This window comes from Lonchura striata, chromosome 4 (assembly GCF_050655825.1).
Source record: "Lonchura striata isolate lonStrDom1 chromosome 4, ASM5065582v1, whole genome shotgun sequence".
Lineage (NCBI taxonomy): Eukaryota > Metazoa > Chordata > Aves > Passeriformes > Estrildidae > Lonchura > Lonchura striata.
The window spans coordinates 62,021,122-62,048,790 of record NC_140706.1 but is presented as its reverse complement, the minus strand read 5'-3'; the positions used below and the strand labels follow the sequence as shown (position 1 = coordinate 62,048,790).

Sequence of the window (27,669 nt, the reverse complement as noted above, 5' to 3'; positions counted from 1 at the left end):
TATAAAAATGTAAGTGTTCTGCCAGTATTTTTTTTGTTTGTTGGGATTAAGCAGACTATTCTCTAATTTTTCTTTTTTTCTGCTTCTTAAACAACACAAAATTTTTTTAGTCTTGCAGAACCCCACCCAATATCCATGAAACAATTATTATAACTCTGGGATTATGTAGCTTCATTGTCACAGTATCCTCAGCTCACTATTATCAGCCAATTGAGTACCAAACATTTACCTCATTCAGGCATTCTCTAGTTCAGACAGAAGTTTTCAGTGCTGATTTTACTTGGGTTTGCTGTCTGACTGCAACTGACCTTTTCTTGAAGTAATTTGTGCGGTATTGCTTGCTCTTAATAATAAACCAACTTCTTGAGAAAACTTGGCATGTTTTTCATGATTTTTTTAGAATGTTATTTCTGATGTCCTTGTTAGTTACATCTCATCTATGCGTGGCTCTCGGAGATTCGTCTCTTCGCTCATACCTTGTTGCTTACACTGTTTCAGAAATATCTCATTAATTTTGATCTTTCTGCCTGACTTTCCTGTGTCAAAGTCACAGAACTCTCAGTTGTGCCAGCTGGGATCTTGTCTGTCTTATCCCTGTAGAGCATTCACTAGTGTCCTTATTACCTTTTTCTTTGTATCCTTTGTACAGAAGGATCTGTATCTATTGAAACCTGTTTCCACAAAATACTTCAGGAATTATCTTGTCATTGACCTCTCCCTTATAAAGTGTATTGAACATTCTCATATCTTTGCCACTTCCATGTAAATTCCTTTCAGCAAAGTGGTTTTTTATTTGTTTTGTGGTATTGGTTATATTACATCCAAAAAGTCATCTCTAGCGCCTATATATTAAAAATTAGCAGGCACCAAATCTCTTTCTACACACATACTTGTAGTATTCCTTTACCAACACATGATTTTGTAGTTGGAATGTCCTATTTTCTCCACTTTTCTTTAATAATCCCTCACCTACCTGGACTAGGTAGAGGACAATCATGAATGTTAGTGGATGTAAATCTGCGTCTTAAAGGTTTTGGAATTTTCACTGTAGCTATTTTGTTTGGGTGTACTTTCTTGAAGGGGAGGTTTATGGTGGTGAATTTGTCTTAGTATTGTTAATGCTTCTAAAATGGTTTGTGGTTAAAAAATGGTAGGCATTTCTATAGTCCAGTTAAAGTGTTTTTCTGCTATTCTTGACTTTATTAATGGAATATGAAAATATGGTTCTGTTGGTTTCAAATATCTACAATTAGATTTTAGTTTTCATATTTTGAAAAAAACAAAATACTTTTCATTAGAAATTTTATTTGCTAAGGAAATTAAGGTTTGTCTGATAAAAATCTTCAGTGCTATGAAATGTAGTCCATGTGTAACTGTATCACTACTGCTAATACTAATGGGCTCTCTTCTGAGTTATTGCACTGATCTTCCACACATATGTGAATAAAACAAATTATATTACCTCTTTTATGTTAGCCCATAAAACTAGAAAATGTTACTCTCTGTATGTATCACATTTGCATCACGAGGACTATGGGGGTGCTTTCATTACATAGCTTTATATTTTTTAGAGGGTACTATATTCTGGTATTCTGAAGTGTGGGAAATAAATGGGTTTAATGGTGTAGCTGTGTAGTAGGACTCACACGAATGTGTCTGATTTCATATTTAAAAATACAATTACTGTATTTAACTAAGATTGAATTTGGAAGATTCACTGAACAGTTTTGCTATTGAAAATGTGTAGAATATCTCCCTCAGATGCAAATTTTTAAAATGCATAATCTTTTCAATTTATAGAATACAACATCTCCCAAAGGATTCAAAATTAATCACATTTATTGTCTTGCTGAAAAACAGTCTTGCTCCTATCCAAGCTACTTTTAAAAGAAACTGCATTTTTCTTTGGTTTTTATTTAGCTATAATTCCTAAGTAAATATTTGAAGACTTTTATCACTTTACATTATTATTATTAAATATATATATTATATGTACAGTACATAATATATATACTATACATATATACATATACATTATATGTATAGTGTAGGTATTATAAAATAATTATAAATAATTATTAACATTAAAGTTATGATCTTGAGACTAGAGAAATAATTATTTTTAATTGTATTGGTAATTATGGTAAAAGATAAAACATCTGTATTTCATCAACTGCTGCAGACATTTTTCAGTTGGAAAATTAAAACTTCTTGTGAGTGCTTCATAATTAAAGTGGATAATGCAAGCAATTTAAATTTTGAAATTATACCTGAGGAGCATCTTTGTGTTGGTTAAGAATAATGTTGTTATCATTTCTTTGTACTAAGACACACTAATCCTGTAAAGTTGAATTCTGTGAGGATTTGTGTAGATGCTTCTCTCTGCACACATTGAACAGTCGCACTGATTGCAAGCAGGTAATTTGTCTGCTGTTAACTCAGTAGCCAAAAAACCCATCTTTGCCTTCTTCCCTCATCCTCGTCTTGAATTAACCTATGTCTTGGTTGCCAGATCTGCATGATCTGGGCTTCTATTTTCAAAATTTGTTTGAAAACCAATGGTACTAGAGAAGATGATGGTCCACATTTCTAAATGTTCATAGTATAAATATTTATTTAGAATTCTAGTCATTATTTTAAAAAGTAATTTCCTTACCAGCAGCTTCTCTTAAAATAATGAATTGGGAAGTATCTGCAAAAAGCTTACCTGTTAGTGTTCCCTTTTTCATTTATCATTCTAGGTAGCAGGAGTATCAAAATGTCCATAAATCACTAATCAGGATAGTTAGTAATGGAAATTCTCCTATTACTGTTACTTTCTGTCTACCAGAATAGCTAAAAATTTTCAGAGCCTCAAAATAATAAAATATGTTTGAAATTCCTGCTATAAATGAGATAGTCCACTGAATTGAGCCTGGTAGGCAAAAAGTGTTGCCCCAGCACTGAATTTTAGGACAGTCTGCACATGCTCCTTTAGGTGCTCAAGAGCACTTTTATTTTTTTACTCCTGCACACACATTTTATACATTATTGTGTGAACGCTTCTTAAAAAAAATCCAGTAAATAATTCAGTATTAGTGTAACATTGTTTTACTACAGATGGAACAAATATTCTTTGTTTCTCAAAAATGGCAGGACAGGACAATGTTGCATGTAAAGCTAGAGTCCTTCAGCACCATCTGCTGGCATCCAGTTGAAGCTGATCTCCAGAATGGATCCTAAGCACTATACAGTAAAAAATTAAAAATACCTATTCACATTTTGGAGGAAAAAAAAAAAAAAAAAAAAAAAAAAATAAAAAAAATAGTAGTACAATTTGTATATTTTTGTTGAAATTAAAATGATAAAATACAATGTGAATTTAAGTTCAACATATAAACTTAAACAGAAATAGTTCCAGGAGTGTTTTGTTAAGTGGGACTATAAAAAGAAATTGAGTATTTTTCTCTTTTTATCTTAAAGGGCTTTAACAAGCACAGGGTTACATTTTTCTATGTGTGTTGGAAGTCCAATTCAATACAAAGTGTATCATAGAGAGGATACACAAAGCTTGGAAAAAGTATCTGTAACATGTTTTTGAAAGTCACAGCAACCACTAAATATTCTTTTACCTAACATTTATCCCATTAGTCAGTGTTAGCCTTGAAAGCCCCATGAAAGCCCCTGATGCTGTGAATGGTCCCACAGTTCCCTGTAGCTTCACAGGTAAAAACGACTGGGGCAATCTGCGTGAATCTGAGCAGCGTCTTAAATTCTGCAGCCACAAAAGGTCTCTGTCCTTTCTTCTTTCAGCTGTAACACATTGATACCTCAAAGAGTTTGAGGCCTCATTGAACCTCATTGTATGGAGGCCTCCAAGTACTCTGTAAATCACATAGAAATGATGGTTCTACCTTCCACATATTTAAACTGGAAAAAAGATGAGGAATAGCAGGTGGATGAATTCTGGTATATCTGGAAATCTGCAGTGATATCTCCATACAAGCCAGATAATTTTTGTATTTATATAATACCAAAAGTTGTGCTATAGATACCTATGGGTACAAGGTCTTCATTGAAAAGAGCTTGCAGTAGCATTCACAGATTGAAAAGCAGCTAAGTAGCCACAGTGTCTTGGCAGTGATAAGCATGTAAGTCTGTGTGCCATAAATATTTGTTTTAGCTAAAAGTATGTCCTACGGTATTAAATGTACTATTTCTATCATACTTGTTTTCAGCTAGCTAAGAGATTGTGCTTCAGGACTTGTCATCAGTAATTCAAATAATCATTGTAGAGCAAGTTTTGAGGCAACCAAGGATGTATGTATTTTGAGATTGGAAACACAGAAGGAGTTTGGATGCTGCTCTTTTGGCAGTATCCAGCCTCAGGTGTTACTAAAGTGGGATGCATGGAATTTCCAACAGGATAAAGATATTTAGTACTGCTTGTTGCAACACAGACCAACATAGTTGATGTGGTAAAAAGAATTACATTCGGATGGTAAATGAATGCAACCTTAATGTGCATCATATACAGAGCTGTGGGATGATGGACTAATGCATCACATTTATTTACCTTGGTTGGTTGCTGAGAAAAATCCCCATTCAGTTTCAAGTCTATACCATGTAAGACAGAACAGAGTAGTGCAGAAGATATCACAGCATAAATGTTATAAAAATTATTTGATCAATACAAGAATCCTGACTTGGGTGAGAAATTATTTTTTAAGTGTTTCTGGATTGAAATTCTAGTAGTAGTGCTAGCACCATGGAGATAATGGAGTTATGGCCTGCCTCATTGAAAAAGTATCTGGTTTAAAGAGTTACCTGTAAAAAGACAGCTAACCTGTGTATTCTCTGAACTTGGTGTATGCCACCAGCACTCCCACTTACATTGGTAAAAGTGTAAGCATCTCTGTAGTACAATATACTACTGGCAGTAGTATTGGTTTGAAATTACCTTTATAAAAGTAATCAAATAGCTCAAGCAAAGACTTTAGAATATTACTTTGATGTATTTTAATAGGGGGGAATAAAACAATCATTAAAATATGCCAAACTAAGTGGAATTCTCATAGGAAACCTCTCATCCCAGATTATATTTTGCCCAAGTTATGAAATACCATATAGGTTTTAACTAGATGTAGTTATCTTAATTTATCTTACAACAATTTCTCAATAGCTGCTATTTCTGATGGAAATAATTGCTTGATTGTTGTGGGTTTTTTTTTTTTTCTTTTTCTGTTTTTTCTGTTCAGGTTTTTTGTCTGTATTTCTTGAACTCACTAGTAATGGTATTATAAACCAAAAGAGAGAAATAGGAAGAAAATAAATTTTTTTTTTAGTATTAAAAAACAACAAAAAAAAGCCCCTTTGTAAACCTGTTTTAGAACATTATCAGACAAAACGACGGTGTTCTAAAACTTCAAAGCTGCCATTTAAGTAACAGTTTATGAAGTCAGGATGGTGCAAATATTAAAATATCAGTGTACTCTGACCCTGAATATTCACCTGCAGATACTTTCCAGGGGCTTCAAAAAGGCCTGGGTTCAGTGGGAGGAGTCCTGCTGAATGACTTCCAGGACTTGCAGCAAATGAATCCCCACTTAGGGAGAACCTGTTCCAGAAAGTTTTGTGTTGCACATGGTGTAGGAATTAAGAGAGTGGGAATTATTGACCTTTGAATTCTGAATTGTAATATCCAGTTTATGAAGGCCTGGTAGATCTTCGTCCTTATTCTGTGACACAACATTTATGAAAAATCTCTCATTAATACTGATTAAATGTTGGTCATTTGTTGCACTGAGTGACACTGAGCTAAGTATAATAAGCCCTCCTGGCTTATATTTACTGAAATTAATACTACAAGATAAATCTAATGTATTGTTTCCATACTGAACTATAGGATCTCCTGTGCTTTGCACATTTAGACCTTGCTTCAGGATAGAATGATACATTGTTCAAAGATGGTGTTCCTTTTTCAGAAAATACAGGGTTGAAGTTTTTTTTTTACAAAACCAAAACTTACATCTTGGCATAAGGTTGTATTTTTTGTGGTAAAATAAGTCTGACCAGATGGGAAGTAGTTTGAAGGAATTAAGAGGAAATGCTGATGGAGTGTCACATGAAGAGCCAGACAACAATGGAGTTGCTATACAACATAAAAATATTATATTTTTATATAAGAATTCTTATTTACAAAGAAAAGATTATTCAAATGGAAGCTTTAGGAATACTTCAAGGATTTTGTGTGGTATCACTTGAGTAAGATCTCTCATCCATCAGGTAATTTTCTGTGCCAGTGAAATGGGGTTCTAATCATTTGGCCAATTATGTGATCTATAAATTATGTTAATGCACAGACTTTATATAATATTTGACAGTTATAATTTTGATGCAATTAAAGTCTAAAACCTCTTATATAGTCAACATAGGACCTTAGCAGCAAGTTAGTTTTCTTGATTTACCTACATTTTGCTGAGAGCATTTTTTTCCAGATGTCTTATATTCTGTACATACATTTGTACTTCCCATGTTTATTTCAAACCTTTTATTGTTTTCCTTATTTTTTAATCATAAAAAGCAACTTCCATATTGGGAAAATTAAAAAATTAATTTTAGAAGGCCTTTCTTACATATATAGTTTGGTTTTGTTGATGTATCATTCTAAGAAGGCACTCAATCACTTTTGCAAGAAATAGGTAAAAAGTCAGATTAACTGATGCTTCATTTGATTAGGATTTTGTATTGACATAAAATTGCATAATTAATTTGCCCTTTAAAAGTGCCCCACAGCCTCTGCAATCGGAGAATAATTTAGAAATGGCGGTTTAGGTCTCTGTGACATAATAATTAACTCTCTTCTCAGTATAAAACATAAAAAGGAGCACAGTCAAATATTTTATATTTTAATGTGTTGCCTAATATTATCTTACCCATAAATAGTAGAAAGAGTATCTCATATTTAATTGTGAAGTAAGATTTTTAGCTAATCTCTTGTTTAGTTTATTTTTAGGAAGATATTTTTCTTCAAATGACTTCTTGTGTTTCGCTCATCTTCTACAGTTTAGTGCTGAAAATAAAGAAAGAGGCCATTTCAGGAATTTGCTGATAGATTTAGAATGTCATGATCCTGCTTTTTATTGTAACATCACCAAAGCTGAAAAAAATAGCAAAGAGAGACCCAGTAATATAAACCAATTTCTTGTTCTCTACAGTAAGGCTTTTCTTCTGGATGTCATTAAACTGGAAGAAAGTTTTGACTTTGCTGTAATCCCACTGTTCCTTTTTAAAAGCCTAACATTTTTTCACTGATATATCACCACAGGCTGACATGATATCACATGCTCTTCTTTTATCTTCTGAAGCTTGAGTTTTATGATTTAAAATGTACTTTAGTCACTTAAGTAAGAGTGATATTGTATGTTATTTTCTATGGGAAATTTTTTTGAATGTAGGTGGGTTCTTTTGAAATAATTTGAATAGTTGCTGCAAAGGTAAAGTATTCTGTCCATTACTGGAAAGTAACTTTATTGTGGCATTAAGAATGTTACAGAATTCAGCTCCGAGGAGCGATCCTGTGATGGGATAGTCTGAGGATATCACTATATTTTACACTGAGAAAAGCACATCTGTAAAACTATTGTGGCCTGGTTATTAGTGCTAGGATTTGAACTATCTTTAATTTCATTTGACTTGTTCATCTTCCTTAAGAATCTCCATAAAGATTCTCTGAGTGTTCTTTTCAGCCCTTACTTAGGGTTTGCATCAGTGGTCATAAACCTGCTTAGCGGACAAAGACTCTCTTCCCTTTGAAGTCACTTCCCCAGCTTTTCAAAAGGGTCTGGGAGTCTGTTCTCCTAAAACAATTTAGAAAAGTTTGAAGTGGTGCCCCTTAAACCAGCAACAAAATAAAATTTTCTCTTTGCATTATTGAAAACCATGACAATCTTTTGAACCAATAACAGTTTAAAAGCTTTTAAAGAAATCTGTTCTGCTCTATGACCAGCTTTTAAGTTGACCCCATTATTTGGGAAATCAGGCTTGGAAACCCCTAAATACTTGACATTCTTATCAAAGGAGTCAGCCTGATGTTTCACAGGACTCTTCTTTTACAGTATCTATTCAAATCCTAAGTTAATTAAAGATACTACTTAGTCTGGGTTTTTTTTCTTTTTTTTTCATTTGGGTTGGGTCATTTTGTTATTTTGTTTTTTTTTTTTTTTTAATGGATGTAGTTGCTGACAGTCTTATGCAGATAAAGCCCATAATAATGTAGTTGCTGTAAGCAATAAGTTTACTCTCATGATTTTGTGTATGTGCAAGTCCTAATAATTCATTCAACCCCAAATGTAATTTGATTGATGCTAATTTAGTAACTAATGGAGTCAATTGGTACCGCTATTACTCTGTGTCTTTGTAAAACCATCTCCTCTTTTTCAAGTAAAAAAAGAGGTTGATTTTACCACTACTTTACTACTTTGTTGGTGTCTCACATATCATCATTCATTGTGAAGTGAAATTACTCCCTGCTGCTTAAAAACTCATCTAAACCTTTTGAAAACTGCATGCTAGCATTGCCCAAGAAACATCCTTTGGAGTTTAAATGCTTTGGAGAATGCTATGAACGAGCTAATTATATGGTAATACAAAATAACAATACAGAAATAGCTTTGTGATTTTTTGAAATGCCAGCACTCCTGAAGAGGGCAATGAATAACCTATGAGCAAAGATATAAAACTATTTAAAGAGCTTTATAGCATTTGCTTACCCTTTCTCTGCCTTGACCTGGAGAATAATGTTTTTTTCCTTAAAATGTGCCAGTTGTACAATTCTTCTTTTCTTTATTGTATTCATATATGTTTGATTGTAAAGAGAAGTACCAAAAAATACAGTTCCTGTAGCAGGGAAATGTCTAATAGGAGCATTAATGTTGGGTTGGAGTGGGACTTCTTTACAAATTCATCAGAAATTCATACTGACTGTGGACCAACTCCAGATCTTGCAAAGAACTAGACTTCAAGTTGAGGTTTCAGCATTGTTATTAGTTTAAAATAAGATCATTCACTGAAAGTTTTCTTTCATCTTTGGGCACTTTAGGTGTCTCCTCTTGATAGCTACTCTAGTGATGCTTGCATTTACTAATGCCTGTTGTAGGATAGTAATTTACTTAAATCTCTCCTTCCAGAAAATATAAATTAGAGAGGGAGAAAGAGAGATGGGAAACCAACTTTCGTTGGTTTTACTGCATACCTGACTTCCATATTACTGCGTGTTAGTAAATATGCAGGCAGAGTGCTGCTGCTGCACTACACAGGTAGGAGTGCAACACTCCTGTATGCAAACAGGAGCATTGAAGTGATTTGTAAGCAACATCAACTTAAAGAGCAAGGAAACAGAAGGTGCTTCAGTGATGGAAAGCAGTGATTTTGGGAATAAATTGTAACCAAAATTACTTCTATTGTTTTTTCACTGAAGGTGATTTTGCAACTCCTCGAGCTGTTCTGACAGGACATGACTATGAGATCACCTGTGCTGCCATTTGTGCTGAGCTTGGCCTGGTAATAAGTGGTTCAAAAGGTAAGGTAGCTCTTGTCATATCTTTCTGTTTGTGCAGCTATAATCCTAATGCCAAGAGGAATATAGTCTCAGGTGGTTGAATTTATAAACTTTATGGTGGTTTTATTTCTAACCTTTTTTTTTTAGTTGCTGTGGAATCTGAAACCTCTTTTTAAACACATTGAAACTGAGGATTGTTCAGATGTTTATAAAAAAAGGCAACCACATCAGTTTCCCTCCTGATTGTTACTTCTGTTTGTTTATCCAGTGTGTAATTGCATATAGAATAGTTGGTTACAGCCTTTGAGGGCCAGGATGTTGAAGAGTGGCTGTTATGGATAACTTCTCAAAAAGGGGAAGCAAAAATTAGTATTGAGAGAAAGAGAATGTGCTGGACTGTTTGTTTGATGGAGGGTGTGTATAAACTACTGGTAATTCCATTCAGGCTCTTTCAGCTTGGCTGCAGAGCCTCTAATATGCTCCACTTGTATTCTCAAAGACCTGCTTTTAGCAGGCAAATTATAAAGAGGGATGTTGTTTCTGGGGATATTCTATATAATTTTCTTATTTGCTTAATTGTCCACCATTATTTTTAAACTGTAAATTTATTGAAATTAGTATCTTTCTATTTTAGTGTTTCTAAAATAGCTACTCAGAGACACTTCAGAGTTGGGTGTACTCGTGGTCTGTACCTGTGTACATTTCTCTGTTACGCATGTGACTCGTGTGGCTTATGTGCAAAGCAGATATTTGTCAGAATATGTTAAAAAAGCAAATATTTAGTGGGTTGTGTATGGCTTACAATCTTAATATGAGAACATACACTTGTAGAATACCTACATATGCAAATTCATTACTCTTACTCTGTGTCTGTGTTTTGATAATCTCCTTTCAAGGTTCAGTATGTTTAATTATTCAAAATTAAATAATCTCAAAATTAACTCTTGAATTTAACTACTACCTGCTTTAAAAGAAAATCCACAGAAGGCAATCTAGGTGCTTATACCTTAATGCAAAGCTTTCAAGGGATAAGCTGTTTATCTTAGTGTCTGGCACCCTTGAAGTCATAGGCAATTCACCTAAACATGGTAACAACCATTATAAAGTAGTATAATAGTGATTATTTACATAGAAGTCATGACTTACTATTTGAAAAATGATGTCTTTAATTAAGCATATAAATCAATAACCTGAGATCCTATTCTGTCTCACTAGAAGGACCATGTCTCATACATTCTATGAATGGAGATCTACTGAGGACGTTAGAAGGTCCTGAAAGACTACAAGGTCCGGAAAGCTGCCTGAGACCAAAACTTATTCAAGCTTCCAGAGAAGGCCACTGTGTCATATATTATGAAAATGGCCTCTTCTGTGTGTTCAGTGTGAATGGGAGACTGCAGGCCACCATGGAAACAGATGACAAGATAAGGGTGAGTGTCCTCAAGTGTTTGCTGTCAGCTGCATGGGGAAAAGCTGTCAATGCTGGAGTTGTGTGGAGACTCTTTCTATAGCCAGACCATGAATATGTGGTACCAAACCATAGCATAGTTTCACATTCTGAAAAAAATTAAGGGGACCATGTACTCTTAATAACACCAGGAAGTGTTTTTTACAGTTTTAACTGTAATATAACTCTGTTCATAAAGTAAGGAATACTGTGTAGGCATTTCCTTGAGCTGAAGAATACAAATATTACTAAGTGCTGACCAGGAGAGGCTGTGCTGCATCTTTGCTTTTGAGTCTGAAGGCAGGAGGTCAGTGGACATGTTATTTTGGATGTTAGTTTTCCCTTTCTTTTGGCATCTCTGATTGCACTCCTGCATCCTGATTTAGATAGCATGTGTTGCACTGAGCTCCAGGAAGTTTATAGGGATATGTCTGTACTTCAGCTCTTTTAGCTCTTTGGCGTTTGTGCAGCAGGCAGCAGAGTTCCACGTCTTTAGCTGCAAGAGACCCTGGAGCAAGTCTAAAACTATGCAGGAGGCATTTTAAGCCTATGGCTTTATAAAAATTATTTTATAATACAAAATGAAGGTCTCCTGACAGTTTCTGGGTAATAGTACCTATGAAACAGAACAGAAGCTGCCAGCTGTACTGCAGTACCACACCTCCAAGCTGATTTTCATAATCTGATGGAAGATACCAGGAACTCAGCTGCTGGGATTTCCAATGTTCCCTTGAGGTGAAAGTTCTCAAAAGTTTTTCCTTTGTTTGGATTACACATGTCAGGAAGAAAATCCCTCTCTGCCATCATGTTTGTTTTACAGAATTATTACCGTTCTTTCAACTGTTGTGCTATTTGGAGCACTTCTTTCCATGCTAAAGATGGAAGAATGTGTCTATATATTTTAAAGAATTTTGATCTTCATTATTTGCACTTTACGATTTGTATGGAATTGCTTCATTAGCTCTGAAGTATCTGGTACAGTTCACTTCATTCCACTTAAAACCTTCTAAAAGTCCCATCATCTACTATGCTCTCCTAATCCATTATCCCTATGTCATCCATGGTGAATGTCAGCTGTGCTGGTGGTGGAATATGAAGAAATAACTCTCTGTGTAGGTCCCTTTTCCATAGTGAGAGTGCAGTCTAGTGGGATTAGGGGGCATTTGACTTCTGTGTTTTGTGGCAGACACAGGTGCTGGTTTGAGGCTGGGGATATGAAGTAAGAATGTATATATTTCTGTCCCCAGACATTTTTTCCAAATTAATGTTGATTTTTGCATCAATTCCCTGAAATTTTACCTTTGGCTGTCCTTGTACAAATACTTCTGAGATTTTCAGCCTACCCTTCATCCCAGAGTTCTTTCCATAAATCAAGGCTATATCAGAGTGTTTTCTCTTTTTACATTAATAATGTTGATAATCTGTCACTTTCAGTTGTGATTATGTTGTCAGCTAGGCCAGCAAATCTGTAAAATATCTAGAAATCCCTTGCCGGCTAAAACAATTTCTGTAGTGTTTCAGTCAGTACCCACAACTTTAGGAATGTTGCTGGAGGCAATTGAAGTTCTGCTCTCTGTGGGCCAGAATTATGTTTGTAGAGGGGTTTGGGGTTTATTTTGTTTTGTTTTGTTTTCTTTCTGTCCCAGTGGTCAGAGCTGAGCTTTATGCTTAAACAACCTACAGCGTCTCTGCCAGTGCTTCTGCACTACATCATCGCTGAAGGAGAGTGGCAAGTGCATGATTAAAGTGGGGCATTTAAAATGAATAGTACCTACCCATGGGCTGTGCTGACAAACTCTCCTCATTGGATTTTGCTTGGGGAGCATAGAAAGGGAAGGAAAAAGGTCATAAGTGTGGAATTTGTAATATAACAGCTTTGGTTTTCCTGTGTCATTATGGGCCGGTATTTCAGGATGTTATTGGTAAAACTAGCAGTTTTCAATAGTGACGTTGGAATCAACATTCTCATTTTCTTTCTTGTATTCTTGTGCTAGAAAACTGCCAGAAAAAATTCAGAACCTCTGGGGAAATTCAGGGTCTAATCAATGCCTTCCACCTGTTTTTGTTTTAAATACTGTATTGCTCAGTGAAGCTTAGCAATACAGTATCACAGTACATCTACCATGTAGTGTTTAGATATCATAATGAATACCTTTAACTCTAAATGGTCTGCTTGTTCTGAGAGGTAAAGTTATTTTATCCTAAACAAAGACTGTAAGCTGTTTCACCCAGAGGAACCAATTTATTTTCCTTTCCTGAATCTGTTTTGAAATGTGTAAGTACCCACAAGACTCCTGCTGCTGTAAGCCAGGGCTGTCACAGTGTCAGCTCTGCCTTTTTACAAAGCACTGCCTTTCAAAAACCTGAAATGTTAAAAGGGATTTGCGCAAAGTTTTGAGACTTTCCAGGGAAATACAAGTCAGAAATGCAGCTTTTAGAACATTGCTGAAATTCTGTGCTTTGGGGATTATTTGAGAGTCTGAAGCTCATGTTGTGAGAAAGATTAGTTGCAGGGTTGTTTCAGTTTCATACCTAGCAGAATTGCAGATAAACTACGCTGGGGAAAAGCAGAACAGTAAAATTGATTCATGTCACCCTCTACACCAGCTGGAGTACTTGGGAGTAAAAGCATTCTTTCGTTTGTTAAATCTTGAAGGGCATATGACGAAACTGAAATGTTGACAGGTTATCTTTTTCTTCCATTCATTCCTTCATCCCTTCATTCATTCCTTCATCCCTTCATATATACATATATATATATATATACATAGGCAAGTGACTGAGAAATTTATTTATAAACAATAAAAATTAAATAAATCAACATCTTTTTCTTCAGGACAAGTCAATGACTTAGTAAAATTGCATCAGTATTAGTAAGGGTTCAAAGCCTGTACTTTATTTAATCAAAAGATCACAAAACCTACTGCATGTTGCAGGTAGTGGAAGAGTTAAAGATTAATGGCTTTAATTTGCCTTTTAATATAGCATTTCTTCAGTAAAAGCCTCAAGTATAAAATTCAAGTGAACCATAACCATAAGGTTAATGGATTTTCATCAGCTGAATTTTATATGTGTAGCAAATAATTATTTGTCACGGTCTTCACTGCAATTTGGAAATACCCTTAGGAGGCTGCTATTGTTATAGAGAAGAAAACTACCCCATATTGAGTTTTGTTTTTAATGAATAATCTCTTTAATACTTTTGTGGTTAGTTAGATCTTGTGATAATCCACTCAGTGCATGCTAGTTCTAGATAATTTTCAGTCTTACCAGTTTGTTTTCTGCCCCTTTCTTACTCTACTCTTCTAAGACAGTCTTTAAATTAAAGTTTTCAAGCTCCTTAGGCCTGTGCTTTTGAGGTGCTTAGCACGTTTCTGATAGCAACAATCACAGAAGCAACATTTATTTTTTGTGGGGAGAGGAAGAAGCTTCAACTCAGAATACACAATTCTAATCTTCGTTAGTATTCTGTTTTCCATACTTAGCTGTGGTCGGAAAAACTCTACAAGTTCTGCTTTATTGTGTGTAAATTTGCATATATGTTTTGTCATCTTAGTTCAAAACACAGCTGAAATAGGTTTATCATCTTTTCTTTTTTGCTCAGTGTTACATTTTGTTTAGACCATATGTTTATGTTTCAATTACACTCCTTTTAAAGTTATTGTATGAAATAAAAGTCCAGAAATGTGATCCATTCTGACTCCTTGGGAATTGTTGCAGTAAACACTTAAAATTTATAACATAATATAGAAGCTCTAGCTTAATCTAAGTGTCGCACATCGTATAATTCTTACAGGATGTATTTGGCATCACAGTAATAGAGTGCAGCAATAGAAAAATACAGATGTGCAATATGTCTGACTTCAGTTACTGCTGCTCACAAAGCAGTATCTTACACACACTGTATATTTTGGTTTCTAGGCTTGTCAGCAGTCTGTATAAACACTTCAGTGTTGCATGAACTTAGCATCTTTGTGTTTCAGTTTCTCTGATTTTTTGTGTTGTGTGTGCTGCAAATTCTCTATGTTAAAAAAAGCCCCAAACTTCCTTTCCCTGAAGTATGTAAAAAGTTTTGCATATTTGCAAACCTGTATAAGCAGAGACTGCAAGTGCCAAAATAATTACAGATTCTGTAGAGAGATGTTTGCAAAATCCTGTCTTTGGTTCTTTCTACTGTTTCCTAAATTTAAATCTCTGAGCTGGAATTTTACTTGCAGACTATCATCTCATCCTTGCCTTGACAATGTTGTAGTCAAAAATAATCAGTTTGTTTGTTTGTAGAGAGTGTGTTTATGGAATTTAAAAGCCATTGCTCTGAACATCCTCCATTCTTACATCATTCTATTGATAAATTGGGCCAGATGAAATTTATCACAAATTAATCCTGATGTGAAGGGTGTGTCTTTCATTGAAAACCTGCCCAAATTTAGCTAATTCACAAACCTTAAATTAAATACATTTGTAGATAATGCTTAGTATCCTCATTCTGTACTGAACATCTGCAATCATCCCTCACAAAGAGGTGCACAAAAGATACACGGCAAGCAATGTGATGGTTGTGACCCTGGACAAGGAAAGGGAAGAACTAATAAGGAAGCAAAGGAGAAAGAAGAGCAGAACCAAGGACAGGCTGTTCCTGTGCTGAGTATTGTGGACAAATCTAAAAGCAGAGAGCAGAGAAGGAAAAACAGAAGTCAAGCTGAGGAGCAAAAGTCAGAAAGAGAGTGAAGAAGAGGCCCCTGAAAACAGGACGAGAGCATAGGAAAAGGTTTGGGCTTACTGGAATTATTAATGATGGTCTGAAATGTAGTTTCAGGGTCTTGATCTTGCTGTTGGCTCATGCTGATGTCATTCCAGAAGGACATGAGAGAATCCACTCAACTTTTTGGTTTTGTTTCTTTGGAAAATGCTGCAGACATTTTATTTTTCCTGGACAGTTAGAGGGTGAGGCTATAAAATCAGGGCCTGGCATCCTTTACTGCTTATATTTCTTTTCTGCACAGCAGCAGGGCAGAGCCTCCTTTCAGATGAAGTTTTTATCCTCCTCAGGGTTTCTGTAGTAATAATTACTGAGATGCACATGCTAAAAATGCTCACATGCTGTGAGAAAAGTCAGTCATAGAGTCATCCAAGGGTTAGTGTTGGGAACCAGCTTCATTCCATGCTTTTTGAGGTGGGGGATGCTAAAAGTTTACCGAGTGATGAAGGCAATGCCTGAGATGAATAGAGAATTCTTATTCAGGAAACTCCACAATATGAGACCTGTGGTGTACTTGCTGAAATTGATAGGATACCTCAAAACAGGGAAAAAGTCTGTGGTAAACTGCCAATTTCTTTCCCCCCTCAGAAGGCATCAGCAGGCTCAAAAAAAGATTAAGAAAATTCATGGGCAGCATTTCCATAAATAGATACTAAAGGGAACAGGAACTTTCTGATCTTCCTAGTTCAGTGATTTTGGGTGCTGTGGTGCACAGGGGGGGAGGGCTGTATGCTGACCAGGCTGGCAGCATCTCTTGCTGCCTTTGTTGGAGATAGACCTCTGGGCTAGATGGGTCATGGTCTTTCTCACCCATAAATTAGCACTTGCTCTAATAAAGTTTCAAGTTCTGTTCTCTTAAGACCCATTTTCTCTTATTTACATTGGGAAAATCTTTCCTTTAAGAAAGATTTCTCCTGAATCCTGTCCATTTAATATCTGATAGTATCATCTGGTATAGTTTTCAGGCAAAGAAGGAAAATCATTCTTCTGGGTATTCAGTGTGTATCTTGATTTTTTCCCAATAGCACAGAAGAAGTACTGAAATAGATTAAAGATTCCTGTTTGAAGAAATCTTGACTCTGAAAATCAATGATATCCCATCTTTCTTATGATCTGGTTCCCAAATACAGATTTCAAATACAGATTTGCTATCAGTCCCCATGATGCATACAAAAGAGGGTATATTCCATTGAATTTTTCACAGGCAGTTTCAGGATGGATGATAAAAGGAAACACAGTCTCTGTTAAGACAGGTGGATCATTCTTTTATTAACCCAGTGCAGGAATCTAAAAGTGCTGGTCTAAATTAATTTTAGTGATTCATATAAGAGTTCCGTTCCTGTCAACATTCAGCTTCTGTTAGGCTGGTATTAAAGACCCTTGGGGGAATGTCAGGTGCTATATATTTTAATGCCAATGCTGCTGCATCTTGTAAATCTAGCTAATTAGAAGAGTAAATTTCTTTGGCTGACCTCATATTGCATCTTTGGAACATGGAATAAATCATAGGTAAGGTGAGACTTAACTAGTAACATCTAATGTATTGGAGATTTGTGCATAGTAGCATTAATTCTCTTGCTGGGTAAAATAACATAACAATAATGTTGCTTCCCAAAAGTTTTTGTTGATACCAAAGTCTCCCTGGACATTCAGCTATCAGTATGAAACCCTTTATTGAAAGGAAAATTGAGGAAATGAGAGCAGCACACACATTTATCTGACAATCTCCCTGTGTTTTGCCCCCAGGCCATTCAGCTGAGTCGGGATGGACAGTATCTGCTCACAGGTGGAGACAATGGGGTTGTCATGGTCTGGCAGGTGTGGGACCTCAAACGGCTCTTTGCTTACCCAGGGTGTGATGCTGGAATCCGATCCATGGCCCTGTCCTATGACCAAAGGTGAGACCAAGTCTGGTCTGGAAAGAGTATTGGAGAATACATATTTAAAATTAAATTGAACTTTTGTTTTTGTTCTGATTGTGATTTTCTGTGGGTCACAGATCCTGGGGATTATCTTGAGAATTCTGTGCTGGCAAAAGTGGTTTTCTTAACATGTTATATTTAGGACAGATAATCTTTTTCAGAATTTCAGCTCTTTGGGGAATGAAGAGAGATCCAAGAAATCTTACTTTGGCAGACTTTCAAGATAGGCTGAGTTATTGGTCTGCATCAATGTACAGTGTGGGTCACATGGAGGTGGAAGATTACATGTGTGCTTTCATCTCTTTCACTTACAAGACGAATCACCTTCCTAATTCCAGACTTTGGTGTTAAAAATAGAACAGTTGGAATAGTTGCACAAGATTCTCTCCACACATCCATATATTTGCTAAAGCATCAGTCATTCTCAGTTCTAGAAAAAGCATTTTATCCACATACATGACCCTTTTTGAACAATCCTCCTGCTGAAGATGACCAGTTAAAATTTTTACTGCCGTTTCACATTGCTCTTTCCAATGCAGCTGTACTTGACAATACTTCAGTGCTTTTATCACAGAAATACTGTTTGTTTATAAGATGGATGTTTCCCATTTCATCTGTACACCTTTAGCTTTCAGGCTAAGATTTTATTTGCTGTGGTGTATTTACTAAATGGTGTTTCTGTGTACTTTTCAAGCAGATTTGTCTCCTAAATCCCTTATGGATGTCTACAGTATACAGTAAAGCATGTTGCTGAGACTCTTAGCCTTCGACTTAATTAAAATCCATACTGGATATTTTTAAAAATTTTATCTGTGTTTCTAAAACTTACACAAAATTAACTTTAAAAAAATCTAAACCAGTAAAACCTGTGAACCTCAATGAAACACTGACCAGCTTCTTGATAAGCATAATTAGAGAATACTGGCATTTTGGATGAGGTGGTTTCCCATTTAAAAAAAAAAAAGCCCTTGCTGTTAAATGTATTTCAAAAACTGTTGAGTTTTAGTCCTTGGAAATTTTGCATTTAGAGAATCTTTAAACTGTAATTAATGACATGTTAACGAATTGAAATTTAATATGGACATAGAGAAATTTATCCATGGCCTCAAGTTAAGAACCTATGCACTGTGGGTTGGAAGACAAGGAAGAGATTTCCTCAGAGTATTTTACTGAGTAATAACTGATTAATTGCAGGTAATCACTCAGAGATATTTAAAAGGCGTTTTAACGCCTAGAAAAACAATGAAAATTTTACTGTTGACAAGAAATAGGTGATCCTATCAAAATGCAATGTTTTGATGATCTCATACTTAGTCTTTGTTTTGAAGGAAAGATTTGCAGCCTTTTACTCTGAATTTTTTAATTCTAAGGCTTTATTCCCCCCAGATGCCAGGATTTTATACATCCTTATAGTTCTGACTTTTCTAATACTTTAATGAGACGGTAGAGAAAATGATCCAGAGGCTGACTGTGTATTGTGCTAGGGTCATGGCTTTTCAAACACATCTAAATTATTTCCAGTAGCAGGCCAAAGGTAAGGAATTCAGAAATAAAGAGTGTTTCTGTGGGAAATCCCAGGGATTGCTTTCAGAGTTTCCAAAACAAAGCCTTCAGTTTTAGTATTTCCAACTTAAAGCTTGTGCCCATGACCAATTCCTGCATGTAAATGTGCTTAATTGGGGAAGTTGAAACAAATGAATGCTTCTCCTGGCCTTCCTTCCCTTTGCTGCTACATCAGGGCTTCATGCCCTCTCCAATACCCCCCACAAAAACTAGCCAAGAAATAATCCTGGGGAATCCCAAGTGGCCTTGCAGGACAGCAATGCTGGTGAGCAGTTCTGTTGTCCAGCTCTCAGGTGTAGCTTTAGGCTGACCACACAAACTGTTCACGGTGCTTTGTGTGCTTTTCTTGACTGGTAAATCTACTTCCCTCAGGTGTATCATGACTGGAATGGCATCTGGGAGCATCGTGGTTTTTTACAATGATTTCAATCGCTGGCACCATGAGTACCAAACCAGGTACTGACCTTCCCAGAGGCCGGGACGAGCACTGACAGGAGCTGCTGTGGCCAGGAGGGAGCTGCACACAGCACTGCCTGCCTCAGGGTCGAGCCTCCGCACAGCTCCTTATACATACTTCTATTACATCTGAATGTAACTTAAATTTGCTGGAAGAAGCAACCTATTTTTTAAAGTTAATTGCTATTTTTGTAGACCTTGCTTGACTTTTTTGGGGGAAGGGCAAAGAAGCAGAAAACCAGCTGCTGGGTTCTGTAGTTAAAAAAAAAAAATCTCTATTTTTAGTCACAATGAGAAGTCTATTTTGATCCCTGTATGTAAACAAAACCTAAAGTAAACATGGATAAAACTCACATTCTAGCTATATTATAAAGAAACAGATGTCCCATCTGAAGCTTTATCTATAATCTTGAGGAAAATATGATTTTAACATAATGAAAATAATTATGGTATTGGGGGAATTTTAATCTGTGCTATCCGTATCACACTTTGTCTCGTACTTTTCCAAATGATTGTACTACATCAGCATTGAAGTTTCTGGGAATCAAGGGGTAATATTTAAATTATGGTTAATGTAATTTTAAACTTTGCAAATCATTTCCATCAATGTTACTCTTCAAGCATGTTTCTAGACAATTAGTTCTTTTTTAGTTGTATCTTTAGTGCAGTTACAAGAGAAATCGGGAACGGAGTTTGTGTTGCATCAAGTGTGAATCCTTTTTAGTTTCTACCTGGCATCTCCTTCAAAGCACACCAAAATGTGGATTGTTCCTCTGAATCAGAAAGGCTCATTTTGAAGGCTTCAAGCCAGAAGCCCACAGAGGCAGGTGTTCTTTAGCAGGGTTAAGTTCCAAAGTACATTTCTGCTGGTTGAATGTGAAAGCAGGAAGGCAGCAGTGATTGCTGGTGCCCAGCCCCTGTACAGCAGCAGAAGCACAAGATTTGCTGGCCACTTTTCTTTTCTTTTTTATCAGAATGTGCCCCTGCAATACTGTAGCACATGTCATATTCCTTTCCTGCCTATAGCAACAATGTCTTTTGTATTTTGCTACCACCAAATCCAGTCAGATCCTGCCTAGTCATATTAAATTACCTCCTTCTTTTAGGAAATGAAAAATAATTTATACTAAGGAACAATAAGTTATTTTGGTGTTGCACAAATCTATTTTCTACAAGATTGCTGTGCAGAACTCTGTGAAAATATTTGTGAAAAGAACCGTTATTGTTTTGTAAGACTGTATTGCATAAAAATCTCCATTGTATGTTGTGATCTCTGAGTTGAAATTTACATTCCATATTTGTATTTATACATACATTTCTCTAGCTGTCTACTAGAGCAGTTCCTGGTTTTTCTAAGCATTTAACTACTCTTTCTTTCAGTAAAGATTTGGAATGAGAAAATTCAGTTTGAGTGAATAAATTAAATAAAATTACATTTGTAATTGAGACCTTCCGTGGAGTATTGGGTTCTTGTAATTCAGGATATGTTCCTAACAGAGGAAAGGAGTGCTGTGGCTGATGTATTTAATGTACTTTTGGTGTGTATGAAATGGTATTTTCTGTGCTTTATGCATTTTCATACCAAGGTGGTTGTGGTGTATCAGTACTTACATTTTCATGTTTTGTGTAGTGCAAGGATGATGGAATTAAGCAAAGGCTGTAGTGGGTCATGTCTGTGGGAAGTGCCTGGTGTACTGACCTCTGTGTACTGAACATTTGTTATGCAAAACTTGTCTCTCCTATTTCCTGAAGTTCAACAACATTCACAGCCTTGTATCAGCAGAGTTTGAGGGGAAATTGGAATGGTCTTGAAGAACTTAAATCTGAGTTTGTCTCAAGCCAGGGGTGATTTTCCTAGACTGGATGGAAGGAAAACAAATAAGAAAGAGGTATGTTTTGCCAAATGGAAATCCTAAAAATCTTCTCTTTATGAAGAAACACTTAATTTTTGATAGAAATAATATTCCTGATCTTGGAGCCAAAATATTTCACAGGGAGTTGATTTGGTAGGTTGGTTGTTTTAGAAAGAGCTCTATTGGATCAGAAAATTATTTTCCAAACTGGAAGCACAGCTGTACCCTATGTGTGTTGTCCTGAGTTGCACCTAACCCTCCTTGGGAAGCAGCAGCTGCTGCAATGTGGTGTTTTGCTTTTGGAGGGCTGCAGCCCTTCTGTGGGAAAGGACATCTTCACCTTCTCCGTGAGCAGACCTGTGAAGACACCACTGCTCTGGTGAGTAGGACATCCCCTCCTTCCACAGGTGAACCCAAATGCCTTGGACACCACTCCGGGGCCCAGGCGTGCACTTGGGATCTCAGCTTTGGCTGAAGTAGCCCACCTCATGCTGTTTGTGATGAGATGGAAAACAGGGTTAAATTGCCAGACCCTCAGTTACTTGTTACTCTCTTCAGGGTCGCATGGATCACCTGAAAGCTCTCAGCAGGTGCCAGGCATTAACCTGCAGCTGGGCCTCATTTGGCTGGTATTGACAGAATATTCCACAAGAGAGGGACAGACCTCTCTCCTCCAATGTGTTTATGCAGAGCATTTATGAAGAACACTTTTTATGTGCTAGGCTGGCCTTTATTCTGCCCTGGTGAGTTCAAATAGAGCTGCTGCCAGCTGTGGTTATGGGAAGTGCTGTGCAGCAGTATTGCTTGGTTGGGTTGTGCAGTACTTGGCAAATGTAACTTGAAATTCCTTGTATTTTCTATCAGCAAATTGCTGATAGACATGCTGTAGGATCTGGCAAGAGAAGATGGAGTAGTCAGAATGGAGGTTTCTCTGAAGGAAGTTTGTGTTTTGGTGCTACTGCAGGCACAGGTAAATGAATACTCAGACTTGAGAATATTTCTGCAGTTCTTGGCTGTGTTGTGCTGTCTGTCCCTACACCTGAAGGCAAGCTGTGCATGTATCTGTTATTGTTTCTTGCTCTGACATCCTCTTGGCAGTCCTTCACCTCTCTGCAGCACTTTGTTCCTGGTAAACATCCCAAGGAGCTGATCTGATCCCAAGGTAATGGGAAGTGAATTTTATTGTAGCTTTACTCAGGACGCAATTGTTGTTAGTTGTATTGAATAAGAATGGGCTTGTTAAGGTGACTATCTAGATTGTTGTTTTTCCACTTTATGTCCTAAATTTCATATTCACAGAAATTTCAGTGTGCTTACGGTATGACATATTTTTTCTTTTTCCTAGAAATAATTCAAGGGGAGTAACAGATCACTATATTGTTCTTGAGAAACTGGATTTATCCTCATTAAATAGAACCAGAGATGAGCCATTCTGAGAATGCTGCTCTAAATCAGTGAGACCTCTCCCACAGGATGTTTGTGTAACACTTGGAACAAGTCAGTTGCATGGATTTCCCATCTGATATATCATTACATGAAATCCAAAATAGTTTACTTTTGTGCAGAACCAACCTGAGATCTTCAGTAAATTAATGCAGTTAATGATGCATCACAATTTAAAGCTGATCTTTAAAAGCTCTGTACAAAAATAAAAAGTAAGAAATGGTTTTAGATTTTGCTTATATGTACGGAAATTCAACTGTTTAACCTAAAGCTCCTCAATTCAAAAACAACCATTGTCATGAGGTAAAAAAAGATTAAAACATACAAGTGTGAAAGAATATATCCTAACTTGTACATGTAAATAGTGTACTTTCAGTTGAGACATTATTGAGAAGCATATTGTTAGAAAAGGAATGTAAAAAATTTCACAACTATTTATATATTGTAGGAAATACAACTACTTTTTTTTTTTTTTTTTGTAAATTAATTGAGATAATAGTGGAAAGTGTATTCTTTAAACCAAAGAGATGTGTGTATTTAGTAAAATCTGAAATTGCACAAAACTTTGCCCCTGGATCAGACATTGTGGTGTGTGCTTAGGAAATGATGTTGCATTGTGTGGGAATAGACAAAAAGGGGTTCCCAAAATGTGGTACTTGCTGTTTGCTAAATAGACAACATTTAAGAAATTATAATTTATTCTTTTTTTTCTTCAAGTTATTCTAATATTTTTCTTGCTGCTGTGTGAGCTCTGAGATGCAAAATGTTGTAGGCACAGCTCAGGCTAGTTGTGTGGTGAGACTTTGGTGCTATCAGCAATAGGAATGTCCAGTAACAGAAATTACTTTGTACCTTGCTCTCCCTTTTGCTTTTTGCCTTGCTTATCCTGTGTGGATGGGATGCTTTTTTCAAGCCTCTGTAGCTGCAAAAAACAAACTCTTACCATTTAAAACAGAACAAAAAGTGTAATTCAAGCAGTGTTTAATCATTCAGCACCTCACCTGTTATTTTGGGGAGGAGGGAACAGTTTTTGGTACTTCTTTGAAACCTGCACTTTGCACAATTCACACTCTTGGCTTCCTGTTTCCAAAGGAAACAAAGGCACTTAAAATTCAAATTCTCTTTGGGAAAAAAAAAATAGAAACCAGAAGCAATTGCTTCCTAGTTGATGGTTGCATGGCTGCTTGCAGGTACCACTCCCTGCCTGGTACTTTTTTTCATAATGCTAATTTAGTTTAAAAAGTAAACAAAAATCCTGCTGGAGTGAATTCCCCTGACAGAAAAGCTCAACTAAATACCTACTTCTGTGCTTTAGACATTGAAATTGACTTCCAAGTAGGAGTTGACATTGAAGTAGCTTTAGACATTGAAGTTGACTTGCTTGTCTTTTTTTGTCATCTTAAAACCATCAGTTTTACTTAATGAGCATTTTGGGTTGGTTGCTAGTTTTGTGCATTTCTGCTGCTTTCCAGTTACTGTTTGGATATAGCTTGAAACAAAGAATGAGTAAATGCAAAATATATTTTCCCATTTAGAAACTGATAAAACCAAAGATTATTGATAAATACATGTATTTATGTAAAAGTGAAGGAATCAGGATAGCTATCAAGCTATAATAATTAGACCAGTGACTACAGGGAGGAAGAAAGATGTGAAAACCAGGATTAAATGGGATTTACTGACCTGTGTAAATATTCTTGACAATTAGCTACTAAGAATGAGTCAATACTTCATGAAACCAATGCCATAAAACAGCATATTCATTAATGTATTTTGAGAATTATTTTAAATAATTTTTTTTGTTCCAGAATGGGGGTATTTGTCTGTAAGGGAATCAATCAGTGGATGTAGTGTCATGCTGATTTATGGCAGGAGGAGAGGATTCAGTCCTGGGACTTTAAATCTAGAACTGCAGGAATGGCTCATTGGACTTTTGTGAACACCTACTCACTTTCAAAGGACCTAGAAAATTAGGATATTTAATTTTTTTTTTCTTAATGTAGGCATGGTAGTAGTAGAGTTGTCACTATTGAGTGTTTGTACAGTTCTTTCTAAAAATATATAACTTGTTTTCCATTTCTATAATAGTTTCTTTCCCTTTATAACAGGAAAAAAAATAGTGAACCAGAACTGTTTTTGCCTTCTTCCAGCAGCAACTGGTAGCTCTACTACAAGAGAAGAGCTGAATGAAAGTGCAGCAAGTAAGAAATCAAATGTGATACTTAGGGACCTTCATTAAGTGTTTTAGTTAACCAACACATCTTTATTTTATTTTTACATTAAAGTGTGATATCTCCTGCACCTGTGCACAGACTGAACTTATGTGTGAGTATTTTAAGGCATGGAATATTGCTATAATTTTGTTAAGGTTATGCAAAGAGTTGAGGACATTCCCAGCTATCCTGTTTTTAACTGATTGTTTGCCATATTATTATCTTTTCCAGCCGTCATCACTATATTTAAATTGGCATTTTGGAACCTGCATCTGCTCTGTGAATCAAAATACTTGTCTAAGATTGTTTAGATGTTGATCTTGGATGATGAACTTAGGGACATGAATTCAGACTATTTCTCTTTACTCTCTTCTTCCATGAGACAAGGTAGTAGTTTAGAACTGGCAGAACCAGGCGAGTGATGATCCCTTCTGTTATAGATGTGTAATTATTTGTGCAACACAACTTGTTGGAAATCCTTACCAATCCATGGCAGTTTTTTTTCTTCATAGCTGCATCCATCCTCTTAGAAAAAACAGAACTTAACCCAGCATTCATTATTTGATTGTTGCTCCCTCTCTGCTGATCTGTCTGTTCCACTCTTTCGGAGGCTCCCTGTCTTTGCTGTAGTGGCTGGTTAGCCTGCTCCACCTGAGATTCCACATCCTTTCTTTGGCTGAGACCCACAGAACCATAGAATGACTAGGTTGGAAGAGACCTTCAAGATCATCCAGTCCAACCCATGCCCTAAACACCTTAACTAAACCATGGCACCAATTGCCATATCCAGTCTTTTTTTGAACACATCCAAGGATGCTGACTCCACCGCCTCCCTGAGCAGGCCATTCCAGAACTTTATTACGCTTTCTGTGAAAAACTTCTTCCTCATATCCAACCTATATTTCCCTGGATGCAGCTTGAGATGTCCTCTGGTTCTGTCATTTGCTGCCTGGTGAAAGAAACCAAACCCCACCTGACTACAGCCACCTCTCAGGAAGGTGTAGAGAGTGATAAGGTCACCCCTGAGTCTCCTTTTCTCCAGGCTAAACACCCCCAGCTCCCTCAGTCATTCCTCACTGGGTTTGTGTTCCAAGCCCCTCACCAGCCCCGTTGCCTCCTCTGGATTTGCTCAAGTGTCTCAACATCCTTCCCAAACTGAGGGCCCAGAACTGGACACAGCACTCGAGGTGTGCCCTCACCAGTGCCAAGTGCAGGGGAAGGGTGACCTCCCTGCTCCTGCTGGCCACACCATTCCTGACACAGGCCAGGAGCCTTTGGCCTCCTTGGCCACCAGGGCACACTGCTGGCTCATGTTCAGCCGGCTGTCACTGCAACCCCAGGTCCCTTTCTGCCTGGGCACTGTGCAGCCACACCGTCCCCAGTCTATAACGCTGCAGGGGTTATTGTGGCCAAAATGCAGGACTTGGCACCTGGACTTATTAAACTCCAACCCATTGGACTCTGCCCATCCATCCAATTGTTCTAGGTCTCTCTGCAGAGCCCTCCTCCCTTCCAACAGATCAACACATGCCCCCAGCTTGGTGTCCTCTGCAAATTCACTAATGAAGGACTCAATCCCTGTGGTGGTGTGTTTTTTCTTTTAATGAATATTTGTTTTGTGTCTGTTCACCCCCCTGCAATCTCCTCCCTTCCTCAGTTGTCAATCTTCCCAAGTTCTTCCCTAACTCCCTCCTCTCCAAGTTGTCAATCCTCCCTTTCCCTGCTTCTTTCCCCAGAACATTCCCTGTCATTCCTCCTAGTCCCCTCCCCTGCTTCCAGAGCCTTCCCTGTCTATTTGGTGAGGCTCAACACCCTATTGGTTATTTTGTGTTACTCCACTCCCTTGTTTCCCCTGATAGGTTTGTGCTATGTTAGTCCCTCCTTAGACTCCTCCCCAGCCCTACCCTCATTGGTTGATGTTCCTATACCCCACCTCTTGAGTTCCTCTATAAAACCTTTGTTCACTCTCTCCAGAGGGTCTTGGGGCTCACTGAATAAAACCATCCTGTTCACTCCCAAGTCCCATGTTGCCTCGGTTTGTCCCCACGCTGACAACTGGGACTGCAGAGCTCACAGGGGGAGCGGCCGCCCGTTCTCTTCCCTCTCACTGCCCAGCACGGCACCGCTCGGGATATCACAGCAAGAGGAGCAGCCCACAGTACAACAAATCCCCTCATCTATGTCATCAATGAAGACACTGAACAGAGCTGGCCCCAGCAGAGACCCCTGAGGGACACCACTGGTGCCTGTCCCCAGCTGGATGCAGCACTGCTCACCAGCACTCTCTGACCCGGCCATCCAGCCAGTTCCTAACCCAGCACGGAGTGCTCCTGTCCCAGCCGTGGGCTGCAGCTTCTCCAGGAGTTTGCTGTGGGAGACAGTGTGATAAGCCTTGCTGAACATGGAATCAACAACATCCACAGCCTTTCCTGCATCCACCAGGTGGGTTGCTTGGTCATAAAAGGAGACCAGGTT

The 27,669-nt window shown here is 37.2% G+C and overlaps 1 protein-coding gene across 6 annotated transcripts in view; it reads left to right on the top strand.

Annotated features, from left to right (window-relative positions):
• The window catches only part of LRBA (LPS responsive beige-like anchor protein), a 392,984-nt gene extending 371,851 nt beyond the window's left edge, over positions 1–21,133 (top strand). For all 6 annotated transcript variants that reach the window (XM_085579290.1, XM_085579288.1, XM_085579289.1 and 3 more), the window contains 4 exons: positions 9,458–9,559; positions 10,754–10,968; positions 17,491–17,642; positions 19,602–21,133. In XM_085579290.1, the coding sequence (XP_085435416.1) occupies positions 9,458–9,559; positions 10,754–10,968; positions 17,491–17,642; positions 19,602–19,692 (560 nt within the window). In that variant the 3' untranslated portion in view covers positions 19,693–21,133. The remainder of the gene's footprint in view (positions 1–9,457; positions 9,560–10,753; positions 10,969–17,490; positions 17,643–19,601) is intronic.
• Positions 21,134–27,669: the final 6,536 nt, after the last annotated feature.